At 37.1% G+C, this 22,355-nt stretch overlaps 1 protein-coding gene and 1 pseudogene across 9 annotated transcripts in view; both read left to right on the forward strand.

Annotated features, from left to right (window-relative positions):
* Positions 1-22,355, forward strand: part of UNC79 (unc-79 homolog, NALCN channel complex subunit) — a 240,367-nt gene that overhangs the window by 79,826 nt on the left and 138,186 nt on the right. For all 9 annotated transcript variants that reach the window (XM_059182968.1, XM_059182961.1, XM_059182963.1 and 6 more), the window contains exons 8-11: positions 9,513-9,577; positions 14,100-14,188; positions 14,879-14,919; positions 17,489-17,517. In XM_059182968.1, the coding sequence (XP_059038951.1) occupies positions 9,513-9,577; positions 14,100-14,188; positions 14,879-14,919; positions 17,489-17,517 (224 nt within the window). The remainder of the gene's footprint in view (positions 1-9,512; positions 9,578-14,099; positions 14,189-14,878; positions 14,920-17,488; positions 17,518-22,355) is intronic.
* Positions 13,021-13,118, forward strand: LOC131837459 (U6 spliceosomal RNA; annotated as a pseudogene).

The following is a 22,355-nucleotide window of genomic DNA, read 5'->3' on the forward strand; positions in this document are numbered from 1 at the left end:
TTTAAATTATTGCTTTCTTCAAATTGTTTTGGTATCTTTCTCAGGAATACCCATAATTCATAGGTCAGATTTTCATTTTCTATGTTGTGAATCTATTCTAACCACTATTTTCTGTATTTTTATCTTCTATATTTTTGGCTTCTCAGTTTGGTTTACTGTATAACTTACATGACTTTTCCCCCAAAACAGCTGTATTTATTGCTTTGAATCTGGGTTTCTAATTTTGCTCTTTTATTTTTAGTTTAATTATACTTATCATATCTCTTGTCCAAATTCATTTTTATCTCATTCTGTTAGCTTCCCACCTCACCATGAATTTCTTTGACTTTCTACTCCTGTTTTTATAGAGGCCATGTGTTCTCACATCAAGTTGCAGATGCTATAATACCTTCCTAAAACATTTTGATTCATAGACTGGATAGTTTTTCTCAGGTGTCAGCTTGATAGTCTTTCCTTTGAAGTATCTATTTGGCTAGACCTTCATTTTTTTCTTTTAAAATCAATTTTGCTGGTCCCATTAGTGGCCAAGTGGTCTGGACTATGCCCCATGGTGGCACTGTCTTAGCTGGACCACTGGCCACCCCTGCAGTGTTAACTAGATTGTTGTGTGGCTTGATTGCTATTTTCATTCCACATGTGTGCAAAGACTTGAGCCAGGCTGCATGGGTTCCATCTTGAATCCAGCATGACCTCATCAAGTTACTTAAGCTCTCTGTGCTGGATCTGTGACCTTTGAGGATATAGCCATGGACTTTTAACTCTGGAAGAGTAGCAGCAGCTTGATTCTGCTTAGAGAATTGTCTTCAGGGATGTGATGCTAGAAAAAAGTAGGAACTTCACCTCAGTGGGATGCCCTGTTTTCATATCAGATATGATCTTCAAATTGGAGCCAGGAGAATAGCTATGGATGGTGGCAGAAGGAACACCCCCTTCCAGGTTGTCTAGGAGATGACTGGGGAACTGGTAATCAAATAGAAATACACCAAGAATATAAAGAGGGACTTTTGAATCAAATAAATTGCATCTATGATAAAATACCTACATATAGCAGAAAGGCTATATGGATATGAAGATTTTGCAAACATATTTCATTTTATCTCATTTGTAAACATCATTTGTCCCATCAAGACAAAAACTCCATGAACATGTCTTAGGTGGAAGAAGTTTAAAAGATAACTTAGATTTACTTAATTTAGAAGAAAGAGCCTTTATGAACATGATGGAGATGAAAACTCATTCAGTTATAATTAATTTCAAATGAAGCATGACAAAATTCATACAGGTAGGAAAACCTATGAATGTGGGAACATGTTTAGTTAGAAGTCATACTGATTGACACTAGGACATCCATCGTTGATCCTGGAGAGAAACCCTTGGATGTAATGAGTGTGGGAAAGTCTTACTGATCAATCATCCTTTACTAGAAAAGTGAGATCTCATACAGGTGAAAGATATATGAATGCCAATTCCACCAGTAGTAGAATTCCACCATTTAGTAGAAAAATGTATCTCATTAAAACACCAGAGAATTCAAATTAGAGAGAAACTATGAAGGTGGAAATGCCTTCAGTAGTAGTTCTTATCTTAATCAGTGTATACCGGTAATAAACCCTATAAATGTAATAAATGTGGGAAGCTATACAGTCTGTGGTAGGTTGTTATAGTAGCCCCGAGAGACTAAAACATCATTATTGCATATAAACTTTGGCAAGAAGAATTCTGAATTTTTTTTCTCTTCTGAACGTGTGCCAGTTAGAATTCCTTTGTGTTGAAAATGACAATACATTTATTATTTTTTTAAGGGTTGTATCATTTATTTATTTATTTATCTATTTCTTTTTTTTTTAAGGTTTTATTTATTTATTTGACAGAGAGAGAGAGAGATCACAAATAGACAGAGAGGCAGGCAGGGGGAGAGGGAGAAGCAGGCTCCCTGCTGAACAGGAGGACCTGAGACCATAACCTGAGCTGAAGACAAAGGCTTAACCCACTGAGCCACCCAGGTGCCCCCAAAATGACAAAACATTTAAAATTTAGTTAACAAAAGGAAGTTTATCAGTACATATCATGGGAAAGTCCAGTATAGCTACTTCAAAGGAGAAATAGAGATAATTTGACATCTTGTGAAAAGACTCAGTATTGAGTCTTCTGATTCATGAACATGGCATATCTAACCATTTATTTAGGCCTTTTAAAATTTTTCTCAGCAGTGTTTTCTAGTTTCCAGTGTATAGGTCTTATACAAATATCTTATAGATATTTGTTAAAGTTATTCCTGAATTCCTCATGGGTTTGGATGCTATTGTAAATAGTATTTAAGAATTTAATATTCTACTTGTTTATTGCATAATAAATAATTACATAAAAATGTAATTGATTTTTGTATTTTTACTTTATATCCAGTGACCTTGCTAAACTCTCTTGGTTTTTGTAGCTTATTTGTAAGTTTCTTAAGATTTTCTGGGTACATGATTATCCTCTCTTGCAGATAAATATAATCAAATTTTTTTCTTCTTCCTAATTTGTCTTTCTGATTTGCCTGCTTGCTTCCTTTCATCCCTCCCTCCCTCTCTCCCTTTACTTCTTTCCCAGCTATCCTCCTTCCTTTCTCTCTTTCTTTTTCTCATTGCTCTGGCTCATATTTCCAGTTCAGTATTGAATAAAAGTGCTGCAAGTGAATATCTTTGCTTTCTCCCCCAGTTCCTAGGAGGCTTGTATTCAGACTTTTGGCACTAAATATGATGTTTGTTGTAGGCTTTCCACAGATGCTTTGTATCAAAGTGAGGAAGTTCCTCTTTATTCTTAGTTTACTGAGAGTTTTTATCATCAGTGAATGTCAATTTTAGTTAAATACATTTTCTTCTAGTGAGATGATCACATGACTTCTTTATTTTGTTTATATGGTAAATTACATTGATATGCTTTGTGTTGTGAATCCAACCTTATATTAATTGGGGTAAGGTCCATATTGTCAGCTATATTATGTTGCCACACTCAATTTGCCAGTTTTTAAAGTTTTCTTGCCCCTACATTTATGAGAGGCATTGATCTAGTTTTCTTTTATTATAATTGTCATCTGTTTTGTTTACAGAGTAATGCTGACCTCATAAAATGGGTTGGGAAGAGTTTCCTCCTGTTCTATTTTCTTAAAGCATTTTTGTAAGATTTGTATTATTTATTCCTTAAACAGTTAATAGAATTCACTGGTGACACCATCTGGACTTGAGGTTTTCTCTGTAGGAAGGTTTCACATTATTGATTCAATTTAATGTTATGGGGCATTTAAGTTTTCTATTTTTTACTCAATCATGTTTGTAATTTTGTTACCTGTTTTTTGAGGAATAAACAATTTATGTGTTTTGTCCAACTGACCAAATTTATCGACATATCTGTAGGATCTGGGGTGCTGACCTAGCTTTCATTCTTAATACTGATAATTTGGGTTTTTCCTCTATTTTTTTTTTCATCAGGCTAGCTAGGTGGCTTATAAATTTTATTGAACTTTCCAAAGAATCAATGCTTGGTTTTATGATTTTCTCTATTGGTTTCTTATTCCCAATTTCATTGATTTCTGCCTCTATCTTTATTACTCCTTCTGTTAACATTGAGTTTAACTTGTTCTTTTTCTTAGTAAGATAGAGCATAAATTTTTTATTTTAGACATTTTATATGATCTAATTCAAGAATTTAAAGCCATAAATTTATCTTTAAGCATTGTTTTAGTTTCATTCCACAAATTTGATATGCTGTGATTTCATTGAATTTCAATGCAATATATTTTCTAATGTTTTTTTCGATTTTTCTTTTGATTTATGGGTTGTTTAGAAGTGTGTTTTTTTAAGTGCACAAATATTTTGTGATTCTTCAGATATCTTTTTGTCCATTTTTAGTTTAATTTCATTGTGGTCAGGAAATTTACTTTATGATTTCATTCCATCTAAATTTTTCAGCCTTATTTTATGGACTAGAATATTGTCTCAAGATTGAGAGAGGATTGTTGATATTTACAGCATTAATTACAGACTTATTTCTCTTTCAGTTCTGTCAGTTTCATTTAATTTGGAACTCTATCACTAGATGCACACATATTTATGATTATTATGTCATTTTGATGAATTGACTCATCATGAAATATTCTTCTTTATTACTAGTAATATTATTTGTTCTAGAGTCTACTTCTCTCATATTTATATAGACACTCCTGCTTTCTTGTAAGTCGCATTATATAAGTGTGGTGTATTTTTTTTTCCCTGTTTACTCTTTTAAAAATATTTATTTATTTGAGTAATCTCTGCACTCAATGTAGAGCTCAAGTTCCCAATCCTGAGATCAAGAGTTGCATGCCCTTCTGACTGAGTCAGCCAGGTCCACCTCCGTTCACTTTTAACTTATTTATCTTTATATTTCCAAGTGTGTTTCTCACAGGCAGAATATATTTGGGTAATTTTTTTTGAAAAAAATTAAATCCTTTTTGACAATCTCTGCCTTTTATCATTTACATGCCATGTAATTATTGTTTAAGTCATTTACATTTAATGTAATTACATATGGTTGGGCTGAAGTCTGTCATCTTACACTTGTTTTCTATTTGTCCCATCTATTCTTTGCTCCCTTTTTAAAAAAAATCTTGTCTTCTTTTTGGTTCTTTTTGGTTAATTGTTTTTAGTATTTCATTTTATCTCTGCATTGAATTATCAGCTATACCATTTTTAAGAAGAATTGCTCTAGGGTTTACAATATGTACTTTTAACTTCACAGTCTACCTTCAAATAATATTATACTAGTTTATATGTAATGTAAGAGGCCTGAACACTTTCATTTCCTCCCTCCCATAATTTTTGTTCTTGTTATCAAATATTTACTTCCATATATATTTTTAGTTTCACAATACATGGCTTATTGTTTTAAACAGTAAATCATTTTTTAACATTACACAAATATGGGTAGAAAGTCCTTTGTTCACCATATTTGCCATGTGCAGAACACTATGTCTAGTGTAGGTCCTAGCTTCCATCTGGTATCATTTTCCTTCAGGCTTTCTTTAACGTTTCTTGTTGTGGAGCTCAGCTGGCAATGAATTCTCTTATCTTGTGTTTGTCTTCAATTAGTCTTTATTTTATATTCAGTTTTGAAGGATATTTTCACTGGCTATAGAATTCTAGGTTGACAGTTTTTTTCTTTCAGCCTAATAAAGATGTCCTTCCATTGTCTTCTGGGTTGCATTGTTTCTGACGAGAAATCAGCGATCATTCTTATCTTTGTTCCCCTGTAAGTAATGTGTCTGTTTTTTGTTTTTTTTTCCTGGTTGCTATTAAGATTTTCTCATTATCATGGTTTTTCATGAGTTTGATTATAATGAATTTTGGTGTGATTTTCTTTGCTTTTATTTTGCCCAGGATTCATTGAGCTTCTCGGATCTGTGGGCTTATAGTTTTTTTTTAATCAAATTTAAAAGATTTTTCATTGCTTTTTCAAATATCTCCCTCCTCCCACCTTTTACTCCTTTGGACTTTTAGCCAGATGTGCTTTATACTGCCTAATATTTTCCCAAAGCTCACTGAAGCTCTGTTTATTTTTCTTCCAGTTCTTCAGTTTCAGTAGTTTCTGCTGCTATGTCTTCTAATTCACTGATCTTTCCCTGTGCATTGCCTAATCTACCATTAAGCCCATTCAGTGGATTTTCCATGTTCTATATTACATTTTTAATTTTAGAAAATCCATTTGGTTCTTTTATGTATTTTTCATCTCTATTCTCATTGTGTTCATATTTTCCTTTGACTGTGTTTATAATAGCTGTTTTTAAGTTCTTGTTTGCTAACTACCTCATCTTCTATAATTTCTGGGTTTATTTCTATTGATCAGTTTTCCCCCCCCTGATTATGGGTAACATTTTCTTTCTTTTTCAAATATTGAATAATTTTTACTGGATGTTGGACTTTATGAGTATTATGTTATTTAGTATCTGGGTTTTGTTTTCTTCCATTATAGTGTTTTGAGGTTTGCTTTGGCTCTCAAGTTACTGGTGGATCAACTTGACCTTTTTAGGGCTTGTCCTTATGCTTTGTTAGGGGGAGACTGGAATAACTTTTTCCCTAATGTTAGTTTAACCGTACTGCTAAGGTATAACCTCCTAGAGTCTCTATTGAATGTTCCAGGTTTTCACTCAGTTCCCTTCACTCTGATTGGCTGGAACTTGAATATCTCTCAGATGAAATGTAGGAATTATTCTTACAGATTCTGCATAGTTGTCCTCTAAGTAGTCTTACACAAGTTCTGCTTATTCTAAAGCCGAAGACCTAAAAAGATTCTTATTCAGATTTCTGGAGCTCTTTCTTAGCGTAACTCCCTCTTCTTTGCTGTACTATGTAGCAAATATAAGTCACCTTGCTTCTTTATATTCCAGGTTTTGTCCCCTCAATTCAATGAAACCACCCAACTGTGCTTATCTTTCTCCTTTCATACCCAAGGTCCAGAAATTGCTTCTAGGAAGAAAACCGGGGTGATTGTAGGACTGACTTTATTGTTTCTCTTCCCTCAAGGATCTTTGTTCTGCACTACCTATTATCTAATTTCTGAAAACAGTTGTTTTGTATATATTTTTGCATTTTATAATTGTTTATGATGGGAGGACCAGACTAATACCAGTTACTCTATTGTAGTTAGAAGAAGATTTCTTATCTGCCATGTTTTTAGATTATATATTTTTTATTTTTATTTTCAAAGGAAGGGAGATCTATCATGACTGAATTTATCATACAGTAAGATATGTAGATTGATCCTATATCAGAATCAATTGTAGTTTTTTTTTTTAAGATTTTATTTATTTATCTGACAGAGATCACAAGTAGGCAGAGAGGCAGGCAGAGAGAGAGAAGAGGAAGCAGGCTCCCTGCTGAGCAGAGAGCCCGATGCGGGACTCGATCCCAGGACCCTGAGATCATGACCTGAGCCGAAGGCAGCGGCTTAACCCACTGAGCCACCCAGGCACCCCAATTGTAGTGGTTTTACCAATTAAAAAAAATACCTGTCCTCTACTTTTAAGGATCTTGATTCAGCAGATTTAACATGAGTTTCAGGCATCATATATTTGAAATTTTGACAAGTGATTTTTGATGCCCAAGAAAAACTAATAATCCCTATTCTGGTAAGTTTAAAGCTTAGTGTGACTTTGGTAAACCAAATGAGGTATCCTACAATCTATTCTTAATTCAGTGACACTCTGTAAAAATGAAATAAAATATTAGAGGAGTAGGACCTCCCACATATCCCCACCATCTACATGTAAACCATTAATTTCTGGCAAGGCAGGAGTCTTTAGAGCCCTGATCAACTGCTGTGGCTGTTATACATTCTTATTTCCTTGTACCTTTGCCATAGCAGTTGTTACATATCTTAACTATTACTTCTATCTATAAGTGTCAAGGCTTCTTAATATTTTTTTTTCTAGCTTTATTTTTTAAAAAAAGATTTTATTTATTTATTTGACAGAGACCACAGTAGGCAGAGAGGCAGGCAGAGAAAGAGGAGGGGAAGCAGGTTCGATGCAGGGCTCGAACCCAGGACCCTGGGATCATGACCTGAGCTGAAAGCAGAGGCTTTAATCCACTCAGCCACCCAGGTGCCCCAAGGCTCCTTAATATTTATAAAGTGATCTGAAAATATTCTTATAATATAAGGATTCAGTAATGGCTAGCAGATTTTATCTTGTGTGCCAACTCTGTTTGACTAGTGGTAACTCTGTGGACCTCTGTGTTGAGAAGGATTTTAAGGCCACTTCTGGACTCAACAGGAAGGGATGCTCTTACGGATTAGTGACATCTGTCATGAGTTTGGGATTGGAGGAAGAGACACATGTCCTATGTATTTGCAACTCATATACTGGTTAAAAGCAGTCTTTTTTGCAAGGTTTCTCTAATTACAGAAGAAAACTTGTTGCTGCTATCTATATTCATCTTGACTTTTCCACATGTAGGAAACATTTTATAGTTACAGAATGTTTGTATTCAGATTATTTCTTCGTTTATCCATTCTTTCCTGATTTATTTATTCTTTTGTTCTCCCTAAAATTATAATCAATATGATACTGTGCTTTTTAGAGTAGTGGTTTTTGTTCTGTATTTCTTGTCTTATTTTAAATAAATTGACCCATTGTGTATTTTTTCAAGTCAATGGCTCTGTTGACCTTATTTTCCTAAATTTCAAATCAGACACATATCTTGTCTAACCATAGGCTAGAAGATTTGAAGTCGGAACACCTCTGGACAGAAAACTTTGTATGGTCTGGAATAATAATATATAGTTTTGAATTATAATTGGACATATAACTAAGTAAAAATATCCTCTCATCTGCCAATTCTAGTATATTAAGCCAATCATACTCCTATAAGATTAGAATTTGACAATTTAGAAAAATATCCTACTTTCAAACATGTAATTTTATTGCATTTTTTAATTTATTTTTTTCAAAAGATTTATTTATTTATTTGACAGAGGGATAGAGAGCACAAGTAGGCAGAGTGGCTGGCAGAGGGAGAAGGAGAAGCAGGCTCACCATTGAGCAGGGAGCCCAATGTGGGGCTTCATCCCAGGACCCTGGGATCATGACCTGAGCCGAAGGCAGCCACTTAATTGACTGAGGCACCCAGGCACCCCTTTATTGCATTTTTAAATGATGGAGTATTATTAGCTAAGTGCTTTGAACTACCAAATAATCTAGATGAAGATAGTTACTTGTTGTGACTTTCATTCTGATCTATCCCAGATCACTTAGTCTTATCTTCATTCTGTGTGATATTGTGTTAAGGAGTGGGTATTAGCAAATTAGCAGAGGTTAGTCTGTGGGTCACAGTTTGTGATATGAAAGAGAGAGAGAGAGATTTCATTTGGGCAAGAAATTCATTTTCCATTCTCTACATTTGGGGTGGAACATGGGATAGTGGAGGTTGCCTTACCATTCATTTCAGTTATTATGAGTTTGAAATACTTCCTGGTGCCAGAAATCTAGGATGCTCAGCTTAATATGTACTACAATAGAAAGATCAGTGTTAAAAACCAAGAGATAGAGGTTTAGTCTCAAATTGTCATTTATTAACTCTGTGACCCCAGTGGGCTACTTAAGCTTTGTAACTTCTACTTACTAATATAGGAAATGAGATTTATAATCTGCTATACCTATTCCACAGGGTTGCTGGAAGAATGAAGTGAAACCATAGATATGTATAAACCTTGGAGAACTTACTGATAGTAGTATATCATTGGGAAGTAATATAATGGCACTGTTATACTACCTTATACCTTATACTAGCTTGTCTCTTCTATGGAAAAATAAATGGAGTTATGATATCTTTGTTCAATTTTTAAATTTGCCTTAGATTTAAAATGATTATCTTAGGAAGCCTTCTGGCGATGGTTCTGCTTAGGAAGAAGAAACCTAGTGTAATATCTGCTATGCTTTTACTAGAGCTCTAATAACTTCAATGAGGAGTGTTCATCAGCTATGCTTTGCTTTACAGCTTGGAATCCCATCCACTGCCAGCACATTGAATGCCACAACGCAATTAACAAGCCAGCTGTGAAGGTACTGTTTTATTAGATAAATATGGTGCCATATTGTATTGTCAGTGGTCAGATTATCAGGAGCTGAATGAAATGGAGTAGACTGCATACTTCTCCATAAAGCAGAAAGGCCTGCACTCTGTGATAAACTCAAGCACTTGTGTGTTCAATCTGACCGTGCTTTGGTGGATTGGTTGAAGACAGAGCAATGAATAGTGGTGACTGAAGGGTTTGGCTATGAGTTCTTGGTCAAGTGGTGTGTAGCAATGAGTAATTATTAGAATAATCCTGGTGGAACTCTTACATAGTCCTACTTGGCTTCTCTCTTTTTTTAATAAACTCAAGGAAATATACTTTGCCCCTGTTTCACTCATTTCAGATTATGAGAGCTTGGTATATAACTGAAAATTCAAGAGTCATATGACCAAAATGAATAAAATTGTTAAATTTTGGCTCAGATCATAGATATGACTTAGGGGTAGTTGGGGAGCAAACACATGGAAAAAGTATGTTAGAGGTAAGGGAACAGGGGTTTATTTTTTTAATTTTTTAATTTTTAATCTTTATTTTTTAGATTTTTAAATTTTTATTTATTTGGCAGACAGAGATCACAAGTAGGCAGAGAGGCAGGCAGAGAGCCCGATGCGGGGCTCGATCTCAGGACCCTGGGATCATGACCTGAGCCAAAGGCAGAGGCTTTAACTCACTGAGCCACCCAGGTGTCCCAAGGGAACGGGAATTTAGAGAGGCAAGACTCTTTCCTAAGCCAGAACCAGGTACCTTGACTCTAAACCTTATTCTTGTTTTACCACCACAAATTTCCCTGTCTTGTTATAACCCTGAATCTTTGAAGTCGAATGTTAAGAAAAACAATCACACCTTTTAACAAAATTACTTATGGTATATATGTTGGTTTCAGTACTTGGCTGGAGAGACCTGTGTCTGGATTTGCAAGGATTAATTTTTTATAATAAGAAGAGTAGGAGTAACATCAAGTTGTTAGAGTTCACAGATACCTATTAGAACCTAGTGTCCTGAGAGTTTGCCTCCCTTCTTCTATAAACAGGAAGATTGTGAAGATTACCAAATAATAGAAACATGATAGTATCATTTTATAGAAACAGAGTGGAAGAGGTAACATGAGATATAAGAAATATAAATATAAATGGAACCAAAAAGAAGTACAAATGGACCAAAATGTGTTTCATATATCAGAAAAGTCAGAGGAGTGCCAATAATAACGTAGTCATCCAGACGTATTTTACTAGCAGAGGACCTTCTTGTATTACTATATTTCATCTCTGCTTTTGATAAAGTCAAGTTGAATGAACTTATGTTGAGAAAGAGCAGACGAGGGAAGTCTAGCAGTGGAGGCTCAGTCTCTCCCATTCTGCTGTGAGCACACCTCCTCTGAACTTCCACAGACGTTTGGGACTCCAAGGTACTTTTCTTCTGTGCATGGACATTCTGAGACAAACACGTGTCGTGCTCATATATTATCCCTGGGTTTTAGCTTAATTCTTCCAGTGTTGAGAATCATGCAGCTCTCTTACTTTAGTTTCTTCACCTGTCCTTTCCTCTTCCGGCTTATGTTACAATGCCCTCTTTTGGTTCACTCAGACACCAACAGAAAGGAGGTGCTTGTCTGGTCTTTCCACTTATTTTTTTCTCTGATTGTATGTCAGACTACATTCTCAGGAGTCCTTTAACTTCATAATTACTAATGATTTTTGGTTTCCCACTCCCCAAAGACATCACAAATTAGATTTTTTCCCATTCTTCTCGGCAAACAGCTTAGTCCACCCCTCTTGCTGGCCTTTGCTTTGCTTACTGGCTGTTCCTTGTAGCCAGTCCTGCAGGACATGCCAAACCATCCTACTTTCTCTTCCATTTTTAGGTGATGTGAAATTCACATCAATTTAACCTTTTTAAAGTGAACGATTCAATGACATTTAGCACATTCATAATGCTGTGCCACCACCACCTCTATCTAGTTCTTAAATATTTTTATCAGCACCCCCTCCAAATTTTATTTTCTGAATTCCAGCATTCCTAAAGAGTTTTCTTTTGTATTTTGACTCTGCTTCCCTGTAAAGGTAACATTCTTGTTAGTGCTTCCTGTGCTGGGGCTGTTTTTGCAGGACAACAGATCTGACTCAGTATTGTTTTTTCATTGCAATACGAGCGTTCCCCAAACCCAGGTGGGTATGACCATGTGACATACAGGCCAAGGGTACCCAACATCCAGATACTTACAGAATAATGTTCAATGAAAAGGAAATCATCCTTTATAGTATGATGCCAATTTAATTTAAAATCACATATATTATATTTATACTCATATTCCTGCTCATCAGAATGTTATTACTGGTTGCATTGAGATGGCGGGTTAATGAGTTATTTAAATTTTTTTCTTTTCTCCATTTTCTTAAGCCTCTACATTGGGCATAATTGTGTTTATAAATGGAAAATAACTATTTTTTAATGTAGCGGTCAGCTATGAACATATTAATATAGATGTAAACTGACATGTTTAGAGTAAATGGAATTGACCCTACTGTCCACAAATGTGATGGGTCATGTGACCTAATTCATTTACCATGATCGAGGTCACCTAGCTAATCTGTAATGATTATAGCTCCAACCTCGTAGGAGTTTATCCCTTTGAGTCGAATGAAAAAATATCTTTACCTGACAGGAGTATCAATAACTCATTAGAAATGAGAGTGAAGTAACTAATGGAAGAACAGGTCTACATCGGGCACTTGGGAAAAATTCAGGGAAAGTGGATTTATCCTCACAAAAAGTCTACCATCTCCATATTTATGAACTTTACCAGTAGGCAGTGATGATTTGCCAAATAGAAAAGTATTATCTATTTTTGTTGCAATACATTACAAAAATGTACTTTTTAAGGCAAGAGCCAAGGGCTGCAACAGAATTCAAAATGAAAAGATGCTGGAACTTAGAGTTTATTATATAACACTCTGCTTTTGGTTTTACTTGGTTCTGTTTGCAGATCAATTTATGAAATACACTAGAGCCCAGATAATTCTCTAACACAGGAGTCAGCTAACTATGGCCCCCAGCCAAATCTGGTCTGCTGACTGTTTTGTCAGTAAAGTTTTATTGGAACACAGCTGTGCTCATTTGCTTCTGTATCTGTCTATGTCTGCTTTCATGCTACAACAGCAGAGTTGAGTAGTTGTGTCAGAGAGTGTATCTCCACAAAGCCTGAACTATTGACTCTCTGGTCATTTACAGAAAGTTTGCTAGTCCCTCATTTAACACACCAAAAAGTAGTTGTTCATCACATCAAAGGAAGCATGAAATTTATCTAAGGAAAATTTTCATACTAGGCCTTTAGCATGGGGAAGTATATAGTTTACAGGTTTTGTTGGTATAGCGATTGAAATTTAGGAATTCCCGCTCTTGTTTCCCCCATCGTTGAAACTCTTCAGTATTGTGCTCACTTCAGCAGCACATATACTAAAATTGGAATGATCTAGAAAAGATCCACAGGGCTCTGTGGAAGGATGACATGTGAGACTTTTCAGGGTTTTAACTTTAAATGATAGGCTGGTTGAGTTGTAAGTTGGTTTGTTTTCCCTTCCTAATCAGTAAAAACAACTAAAGAAAAGGAAGGGTGGAGTTCCAGAAAAATCTGTGTCCGAGGCATATTAAGTGCACAATCAGCTATAGCAGTGGATTGATTATTTCTTGCTGGACAGGAACAGAAAACAAAATGACTTTGGTAATGTATAGACATTTAACCTGATGCAACATACAAGATTCAGCTAGTCATGTTTCCTTGATTTTAAACATCCAGATATTTGAAATATCCCAATGGCCAACAGCAAAGTGAACACTTTTCATCTCTGGGCTTCAGCTCATGAAAACTCAGCCATAAATAATTCAGAAGTGAACAGGGCACATGGTGTTAAATGAACCACAGGTCATGTATGGAAGAAAAAATACCTGAAAATGTGACATTGGATGATTGATTTAGAATTTAGATTCCAGAATAAGAAAAGTGAGTTCCTCAGTGTTAGATTTCACATGACATTTTTTGAATTGAGGTTTTTTTTATTCAAGAAGCAGAATTTTCTACTGCCAGAATTTTGGTTACAGTTATGATTTTTAAAATTTTAATATATTTTCCTCTTCCAAAAGAGATACTGCTGTGTTTACTACCACTTTCATGCAGGAATGAATGTACGAGGTATATAGGGGCAATTCGAGCCACCATTGAACAGGATTTTTTCTCTTTGTGGAATGAGGGTAGATTTGTTGACACTATCTGTTACTCAATTGCAGATAACAGGAGAAATGAAAAACCAGAGTAGGCACATTTAAATGTCCAGTGTGGACTCATCAGCCAGGGCAGGAAAAGCAGCTGTGCTATAGGTTAAGCGGGTTTTACTAAAAATATTTATTCCACTTGGCTTTTGAAAATCTGTCACAAATCAAACCTTTGTGCTCATGATATGAGGGATGTGATAAACAGGATAAGAGAGTTCATTCTGCTTTTTCATGTGTTTCAGATGTGTATAGACCCTTCCCTGTCTGTAGCTCTGGGGGATAAACCACCTCCATTGTATCTCTGTGAAGAATGCAGCCAGAGGATTGCAGGGTAGGTATATGGGTCCTGCAAGAAAAGGAAATAGGGCAACAAAAGAAGATAAGAGCAATCAGTTGTATATGGGTCCTGCAAGAAAAGGAAATAGGGCAACAAAAGAAGATAAGAGCAATCAGTTGTACTTAAATTGGTCACATCACTCGCATTTCCCACTAGCCTTTTTGTTTTTGAAAGGTTGCTTTGTCAGATATCTGACAAATAGCAAACTTTAATTAGAGAGATTTCAGCTTTGAAAAGTTGCAATATTTCTCTCCATGGGATAAGAAAAAGCAATTCCATGGAATAAAACAGCTCCAAATTTCAAGTGACCCTGTTAAAAAAGGCCACAGAGAAAAATAAAAGAAGACCATGGCTTTCAAATATGAGGTGTAATTCAAACGGATTCTCTCTGCTTGTTAGTTTCACAGAACCACACTGAGCATTGTACAAATCATGCTGTACTTTGGTTCGCTTAATTAGCATCTGGAAAGTATCATTTAAAGATAACTGAATATGATGAAATGCCTATAATTTATAATTTAGCTAAAATGCATTAGACATTCAAAAAGTTTATTATGATAGTGCTCTTAATTACATTTCCTTTCTATTGAAAACCTTCTAGCAATAGTGTACAGCTTATAAATGTTCACATGGAAGGGTAACATTGCAAAGCAGCTCAAAAATGAATTTTGTTTTTCTTTATAGGGACCACAGTGAATGGTTGATTGATGTTCTTCTGCCACAAGGTATGGTTTACTTCAGAAAGGATGAATAATAAGTAATCATGACTAATGGCATGGTTGGTTTCTCTCCTTTTGTACTGTATTATTTTATAAAGACAGTAACCAAGGTATTATATTCTATGAATAGTCATTGCAGCGAATCATTGTATCCGTGTCTTGCTTATACCCACACATTTGGAAAGAAGAGGTATCATCTCAACCAAAATTAAGAGGATTCCTTATGACAGAAGCCTTGCTGAACTATGTCTTGGGAGAATTTCTGTGTATATAACAGGCATTGCCAATGGTGTTTGCTGTGCCAGGTCAGAAAGAGAATAGGGAACATAAGTGGGAAGAACACTGAATAAGTCTTTCTCCTACCACTATTAATAGTTCTCCGTTTTTAGGGAAAATCATTTAATTGTTCAGAGACTCCGTCTCCCCAGTAAAGTGGGGATAAAGTATATGTGACTCACCTCAATGAAAGATGGGATGGGGTAGTGCTCATAGTTTGTTGAAGTTCTGAAGGCTATGTCTGATAAGTCGGCAGGTTCCAGACAGAGCATTCCTTTATACATCTGGAAGCAGGTATTCCAGCTGCTTAATTGGGGGCTGAAGTATTAATGACAACAGAGGAAAGATGGAAGGTGAGAGAAGCTGGGGACATACTGAGCACACATCAGGCACACAGGAGGACTTCAGAGGTAGATAATAAAAGATTTTCTATGAAACGCCATATTTAAAAATAATGTAAAAATCTTATGTTAACTAAATTCTGTGAACATTTAAAAACAAGTAAAGTGATTTTCTTGATGATAATTACACTATTTCTTTGTAGTCCTCATTTTTCAAAAAAAGATTTCATTTATTTATTTATTTGAGAGAGAGAGAGAGCACATGAGCAGGGAAGAGGGGCAGAGGGAGAAGGAGAAACAGACTCCCCACAGAGCAGGGAGCCTGATGCGGGGCTGGATCCCAGGACCCTGAGATCATGATCTAAGCTGAAGGCAGATGCTTAACCAGCTGAGCTACCCAGGTGCCCCCTATGGTCTAACTTTTAATATTAGGTCATGTCACCCTTAAGAAATAAATTACCTTAGTGAGTGCTTTACATCTATAAAATGAATCAGTAATATCACCTCTAGATCCTTCAAAGACACATTCTGAAAAATTTCCTAAGAATATCTGTAAAAAGATCTGGGCTTTTATGGGTAAAGGTAAATTTTCCCCCTTTAAATTAGACTACCCTGTTAATGAACTTACAGTGTTCTGAGGTGAAGCCCATAGTCAGGTTCTAAACTACATTTTTAAATATCAGAAATGTTGGTGAATTCTGGTCACCTTTTCCAGATGATATTCATCTCTGGAAGCAAAATTATAATAACATAAAATTATTTACCTAGAGATGTGACACTGATCTCGGGTTAAGATAAACTCAAAGATATCAAACTATTAAATGAACATTAATTATACAAAACCAATTTTAAAAACTGAGTTGTAAGTTTCTATGATTTGTCACCCACCGATTCATAATTTCCAGACAGTTTGGGGGACATTTACCTTTGATCTTTTTAATAAATTGTAACACAGACTATACTATAAGTAATGCGTTAGTTCATTTTTTGAACACTTACTATTTCAGGGGAATGTTAACATATATTTGGAAAAATTATTTTCATGTATTCTCAAGCAATTATTTTCATGGAAATACTTGGTATACCCGCTACACTACAAAGAGTATCCATTTGTTAAGGTCAGTCCCGGAGTAGACCGTGGTTTGACAGCCTAATTCCAACTGGCAAGTTGGGTTTGAAAATTGCTTGCTCTGAAATGACATGTAGCTGGTTTTACACTAGTTAAGGACTGATATAAATCAATAGTTCAAGTCTGAGTAATCCAAGTTAGTAAGTTCTTTCTACAGTTTTGAAATAGCAAATCATCTCCATGGTAAAGCTCTAAATATATCACATCCAGTCAGTGTCATGGTATAACGGAAGGGCAATAAACAGGGAATCCAGAGGCGTTGTCTCGAAATCTCCCTTTATCATTGATAGCCTTTGTGATCCTGAAGAAGCCATGCCAAGGGGTGCCTTGGAGGCTCAGTTGGTTAAGCATCTGCCTTCGGCTCAGGTCATGATCCCAGGGTGCTGGGATCGAGTCCCTCATCAGGCTCCTTGCTCAGCGGGAAGCCTGCTTCTCCTTCTGCCTGCAGCTTTCCTTCTCCCTCTCTCTGGCAAATAAATGAAACCAATAAAATCTTAAACAAAAGGAAGTCATGCAATTCTCAGTTTTGTTCTGTCTAACAAGGAGATGAGATGAATGTTACTTTGCTTTGGTTTTGACATGATCTGAATTCTGAGTCATGTCCAAGGAGGTTGAACTACTCGTAAGAATAGGTGAAGTATTTGAGCACACAGGTGTTCCTGACCTCATCAAACACGGGTAGATGACCATTAATAAGACAGGAGAGACGCTATTTGGGCCAAGTCTAGAGGTTGTGTCACTAGGCTTGTTTTTACTCCCCTGTGTGGCTGCCCTTATTTAAAATGGGCTGTCTTTCTTTGTTGATATGTTGTGTGCCTTCCCCTTACAGCTGAAATATCTGCTATATGTCAGAAGAAGGTAAGAGCAAACCATCTATGTGGTGGGGCATGATTTGCTGTGTGTATGTAAATTCATTCATTGACATCTGCCTCATTTCTGCCCCCTGGTTTCCCAGTACGTACATGTCACTGTATTCGTGAAGGGGGAAAAGAAATGATTTAGCATGCAAGATTGCTATGTCTGAATGCTCTCTGTTTTCATTTCTGCTTTTGCTCACCCATCTTCTGCACAGTGTTTTTGATGAGTAATCTGAAACAAAAGCATATGTGTAACTCTAATCACAAAAAAGCTCTGAATGACCATGTAGAACATGCAACATAACTTTGGTAAAGGATATATCTTGTATGCTCAAAATCTTTCTTGTTTTGAAGTGGAGTGCCGATAGTCCGACACATGTGTGTCAAACATACCCAGACTGACAATAGATAGGAAATATTTATTTATATGCAAGCTGAATGGTATCTCTAGTTAAAGATTCCACTTTCAAATTTACTTTAACCACTTTTTATGAAAGTTTTCCTAAGCCATTTCCATCCTCTTTCTTTTTCTAGTTGAACGTATCAGGCAAGGTAGTGTGGTGTCGTACAGAGGACTTTGGATTAGTTGGTTGAAACACTTGGTTTCTGGCCGACTCTGTCCCTAACTACCTATGAGACTATATACAAGTCATTTAAACATTTTAGGACTTGGTCTTGAGTGGGGACTTTAGAGGGCTATTTCAGGGCTGTTGTACATACTAATCCTAAAATGTTGTGGCTTAGTAACAACAGATATTTGTTGCTAATTCTGTGAATTGACAATTTGGCCTGTGCTCAGCTAGGCAGTGCTTTTGATAAACTCCTCTAGGCTCACAGTGAGCCTGCAGTCAGCTGCTTGGAAGTCTAGGGATTGGCTGGTCCCCGATGACTTCATTCCTATATCTGGGGCCACAGCTGGGGCAGCTGGAATGACTGGGATGTCAGGGGTGTCTGGCTCTCCCTCTTGCCATTATGTGTCTCATCCTCCAGGGAACGAGGCTGGATTTGTTCACTAGGCAGCAGTGTTTGAAGTGAATGAGATTTACTGAATTGCAAGGCCTTTTGAGACAAATTTCTGAGTCACATAGCATTAATTCTGCTGCCTTCCACTGGCCAAAGAAAGTCCCCAGGCCAGCCAAGATTCCAGGAGAGGAAAATAGACTTCTCCCCTTTATAGAAGGAGTGATGAGAATTCTGTGGTCATATTTATGGTACCACAATCTACCCTCTGGACATAATTACTTGCATTGCTTCCACATGTAAAATTCTTCCACCACCTCAGACCTCCTAAAGTCTTAAATCCATTTATGGCTTCAGTCCATCATCTTGTGATCTGCATATGGTCTGGCCCCTGATGAAACTCTTTGGGTGAAAATTCTCTTGCTCCAGAGATGTGTGAACTAAAAAGGCAAGTTATCCACCCCCTACAACCCCCGTCCCCCACCCTACACACAGTGGTGAGATAGGGAGAGGATAACAGCTGTGGGCCTCCGTTCAGAGGAAGAAGGGGCAGCACATCGCTATCTGTGGTTGATAGCCCTTCCAGCCACGAATATGTCAATGGTTCTTCCATTGGTTCTCCAAGGCTGGAGAACGTACCTTGACGAGGATCTGGTTCTACTTCCTGGGAGTAGTTTCCTCATTGTTGTTCTCCTGAATTTTTTGCTCTATTCTCTGAGACATCTTTCTTTTCCAAGAAGAATGGTGAATGTTACAGCTGTGGGACTCTCTTAGCTTGTCTCCTGCATGTATCCCACAGACTTCCTTTCATGTTGAATGATGTCTGTCCCCTTTAGTCTAAGTTGGTGACCCTTTGCTAGGAAGACTTACTGTAAAACTCTGGGTTTTCAGTAAATCTTGTTGGAGTTCAGTGCCCCCAAACTACATCTGTAATTCTTTTGGGGACAGTCCTTTCTATACTTTGGGCATTTTGGTCTGCCCTTAAAATTATTAGAAGCCCTGTTCTATCTGAAAGGCTCAACTAGGCATCGCCTTATATCCTTCTGAAGTTTTAACAAAGGATCGTGCAGCCAGTCAGCTGCTTTTGATTTGATTTTTATCCTGAGGCTATTTCCTACTTTGAGAATCTTTTTATAAGCCAGAGAGACAAGAATGAGAAACAGTTTTATATTCCAAATGAGCAGGTCTGCTGTTATACCTAACATATTTGACACCAGAGTGGATCCTTTTTTTTTTTTTTTCTTAACACTGCCCTCCTTTTTACAGCAAAATTATTTTTAGTAATAAGCTTCAAATTAGCACATTTTTATTATCTTTTAATACATGTTGTATTTTATATTTGGAGAACATTCATTCAATTCATAAACGGTTGAGAATTGTTTGAGCTTGCTTTGGGTACAGTTTGTGTTAGCCTCTTTTGAAGGACATAGTCCTGCATTTGCACAGGGGGTTTGAAATAAGCAGCAAGATTGTAAAGGTAAAGAGACAGACTTTGATTTATTTCAATTCTGTCATTCTATGAGCCAGGTTGGAAGGTTTTTTTGTTTTTTGTTTTTTTCATGTTTAAAATTCAAAGTAGTGAAACAGAGTGCCTGGGGAAAACCATGCTCAGCGGAATCTGAATCTAAGGGAAGTATCTCTAGTTGGCTTTTGAAAGGAATGCATATAGTGGAGTCCACATGGGTTGAAGACTGACTGTGGCTTGGAAATACATTACTAAAACTTAGTGGGAACCACAACAATTGTTTGGAACTGGAACCAACCAAATGCTATTTTGGGGTAAAGTATTTTATTGCTGATATTACTTAGAATTGAGGGCACATGGTGATAAAGCAAGTCGACTCTTGCTTGATGTTCCAATGTTAATATATGCAACATATCCAGATAACTGTGTAAGAAATCACCCAAAAGATGGCAGTATTAAACAACCACCATTTAACGATGCTCATAGATTCTGTTGGCCGGGGATTTGGACAGGGCACAGTCCATAGCCTATCTCTAGTTGATGATGTTTGAGGCCTCATCTGGGAAGACTTGAATAATTGGGGGCTGGAATTATCTAGAAGCTTCCAGATCATGTGACTGAGCTCTGGGATGGGATGACTTGAAGGCTGGGCTTAGCCAGCACTGTTGACAAGAGACATAGTTAGGTACACATTGCCTCTCTACATGGCTTGACCATGGTAGAGTTCTGAATATCCCAGTGAGGAACCGTCTGAGAAGAGAACATTTCAAGATGGCCAGTGAAAGCTGCATGTCTTTTGGAAATCTGACCTCAGAAGTCATATAGGCATCACTTCATTGGTTAAAGCAGCCCATTTAGATTCAAGGCAAATGGGCACATACCCAAGGAAGCCAACCCAAAGAGCCTCATCCACAGCTGGACTTGATTTAGATGACAAGACCTTGAACCTCCAGCCAAGAATTTGCATGTGGGAAGAATGTAAATAATTTGCAACCAGAAAATATGAGGGTGAACTGCAGGCCTTAAACTTCAGGACTTTATTATAGTGAATAACTTCCCACTAAACCCATATCCTCATCCTATTGTTTATAGAATAGTGGGAATCCTAGAGGAATAAGGACGAAGTATAACCTAGAGGAAGAAATTAAACACTAAGAATATACTCTGCTGTATACCACACAGCTAGTATGCTCATAGTATGCTATATACTATGCTATTATGCTCATATGCTATATACCACACAGCTGGGTGTGGTATTGGATTGGTGGGGAGCAGAAGCCCCAGATCAATAAAGTTTCATGTACTTCCAGAATAAAAGTTAGTGTATGAAAAAGAAAGAAAGGACACAGCAGGGAAAATACACCACATGGTGAAGTCAGGACTGACGTGGATGCTCACAAGACTGAGGCCTCAGTTGCAGAAGAAACATACTGTACTTTAACAAATTATTTTTAAAGGCCTTATTAATAAGGAAAAAAAAGATTACAGAAATTTTAAACTTGCTTTTATGATTCATTGGCCTGTGTCCTATTCAGAAGGTGCAATTTCTCAGCACTATGACCCAGGGGCTCATGCTAAAATCGAAGTGGAAGAGACCTTCCTTTGAAACGGTCATTCCGATAGCCAGTTCACTAGGTTGTCAGTGGTGGATGAAGGTTTTGTGCCTCCTTCCTTCTGTCTCCTCAAAAGATCTGTCATGGGAGGGGGAGGCTCTCAAATCTTCACCAAGCTCTGTGTTCATAATGGCCTAGGGTATGACATCTCATAGAGCTGTTCACCTCTTTATAAGCTCCACTGAAAGACTGAAAAGCTCTCGGGATACAAGACATTGAGTATGTGGTGTGGCATCCCTGACAAGCTCAGGACACACATTTCTGTGGAGGTCAGGAATTTTCCCTGACAGCTCCTCAGATGGCTTCATGATGGTGCCTCTCTGCTCTGCCTTTTGTCAGGGCGGCTCTGAGTAGCCCTTCTGAACTCCGGATTCTCTCTGCACCCCTACTTTTCTCACTGGCATCCTTTCCTTTGCGGATTCCTTGCCTGTAGCTGATGTCAGCTGCTGATTCTGTGAATGGTTCTCGCTGTGTTTTGCTATGTTCCCGTGGTGTCAGTCGAGGTGTTTGTCATATTCCTTAGGTCTTGAGGGAAAGCGCTCTGGTGGGAGTGGGCGGCCTGCTTGGGGCCATCAGCTCATGCAACCCAGGCTCCCTACCTGTCACACAGCAAGGACCGAGGAACTGTGATGGGAATCTGCTCTGCCAGGGGTGGATAAAATAATGTTGAAGGTTTAATCTGGGGGTTAAAACTATTCATTTCCTGTTCTGATGTGCTATGATGCACTCTCTCTGGGTCACAGTTTCAGGGGCTTTTCCTCCCTCTTTCTGCTGAAAACTCTTGAAACACTAACTTGAAAT

The sequence above is a fragment of the Mustela lutreola genome, chromosome 7 (genome assembly GCF_030435805.1).
Source record: "Mustela lutreola isolate mMusLut2 chromosome 7, mMusLut2.pri, whole genome shotgun sequence".
NCBI classification, from domain to species: domain Eukaryota; kingdom Metazoa; phylum Chordata; class Mammalia; order Carnivora; family Mustelidae; genus Mustela; species Mustela lutreola.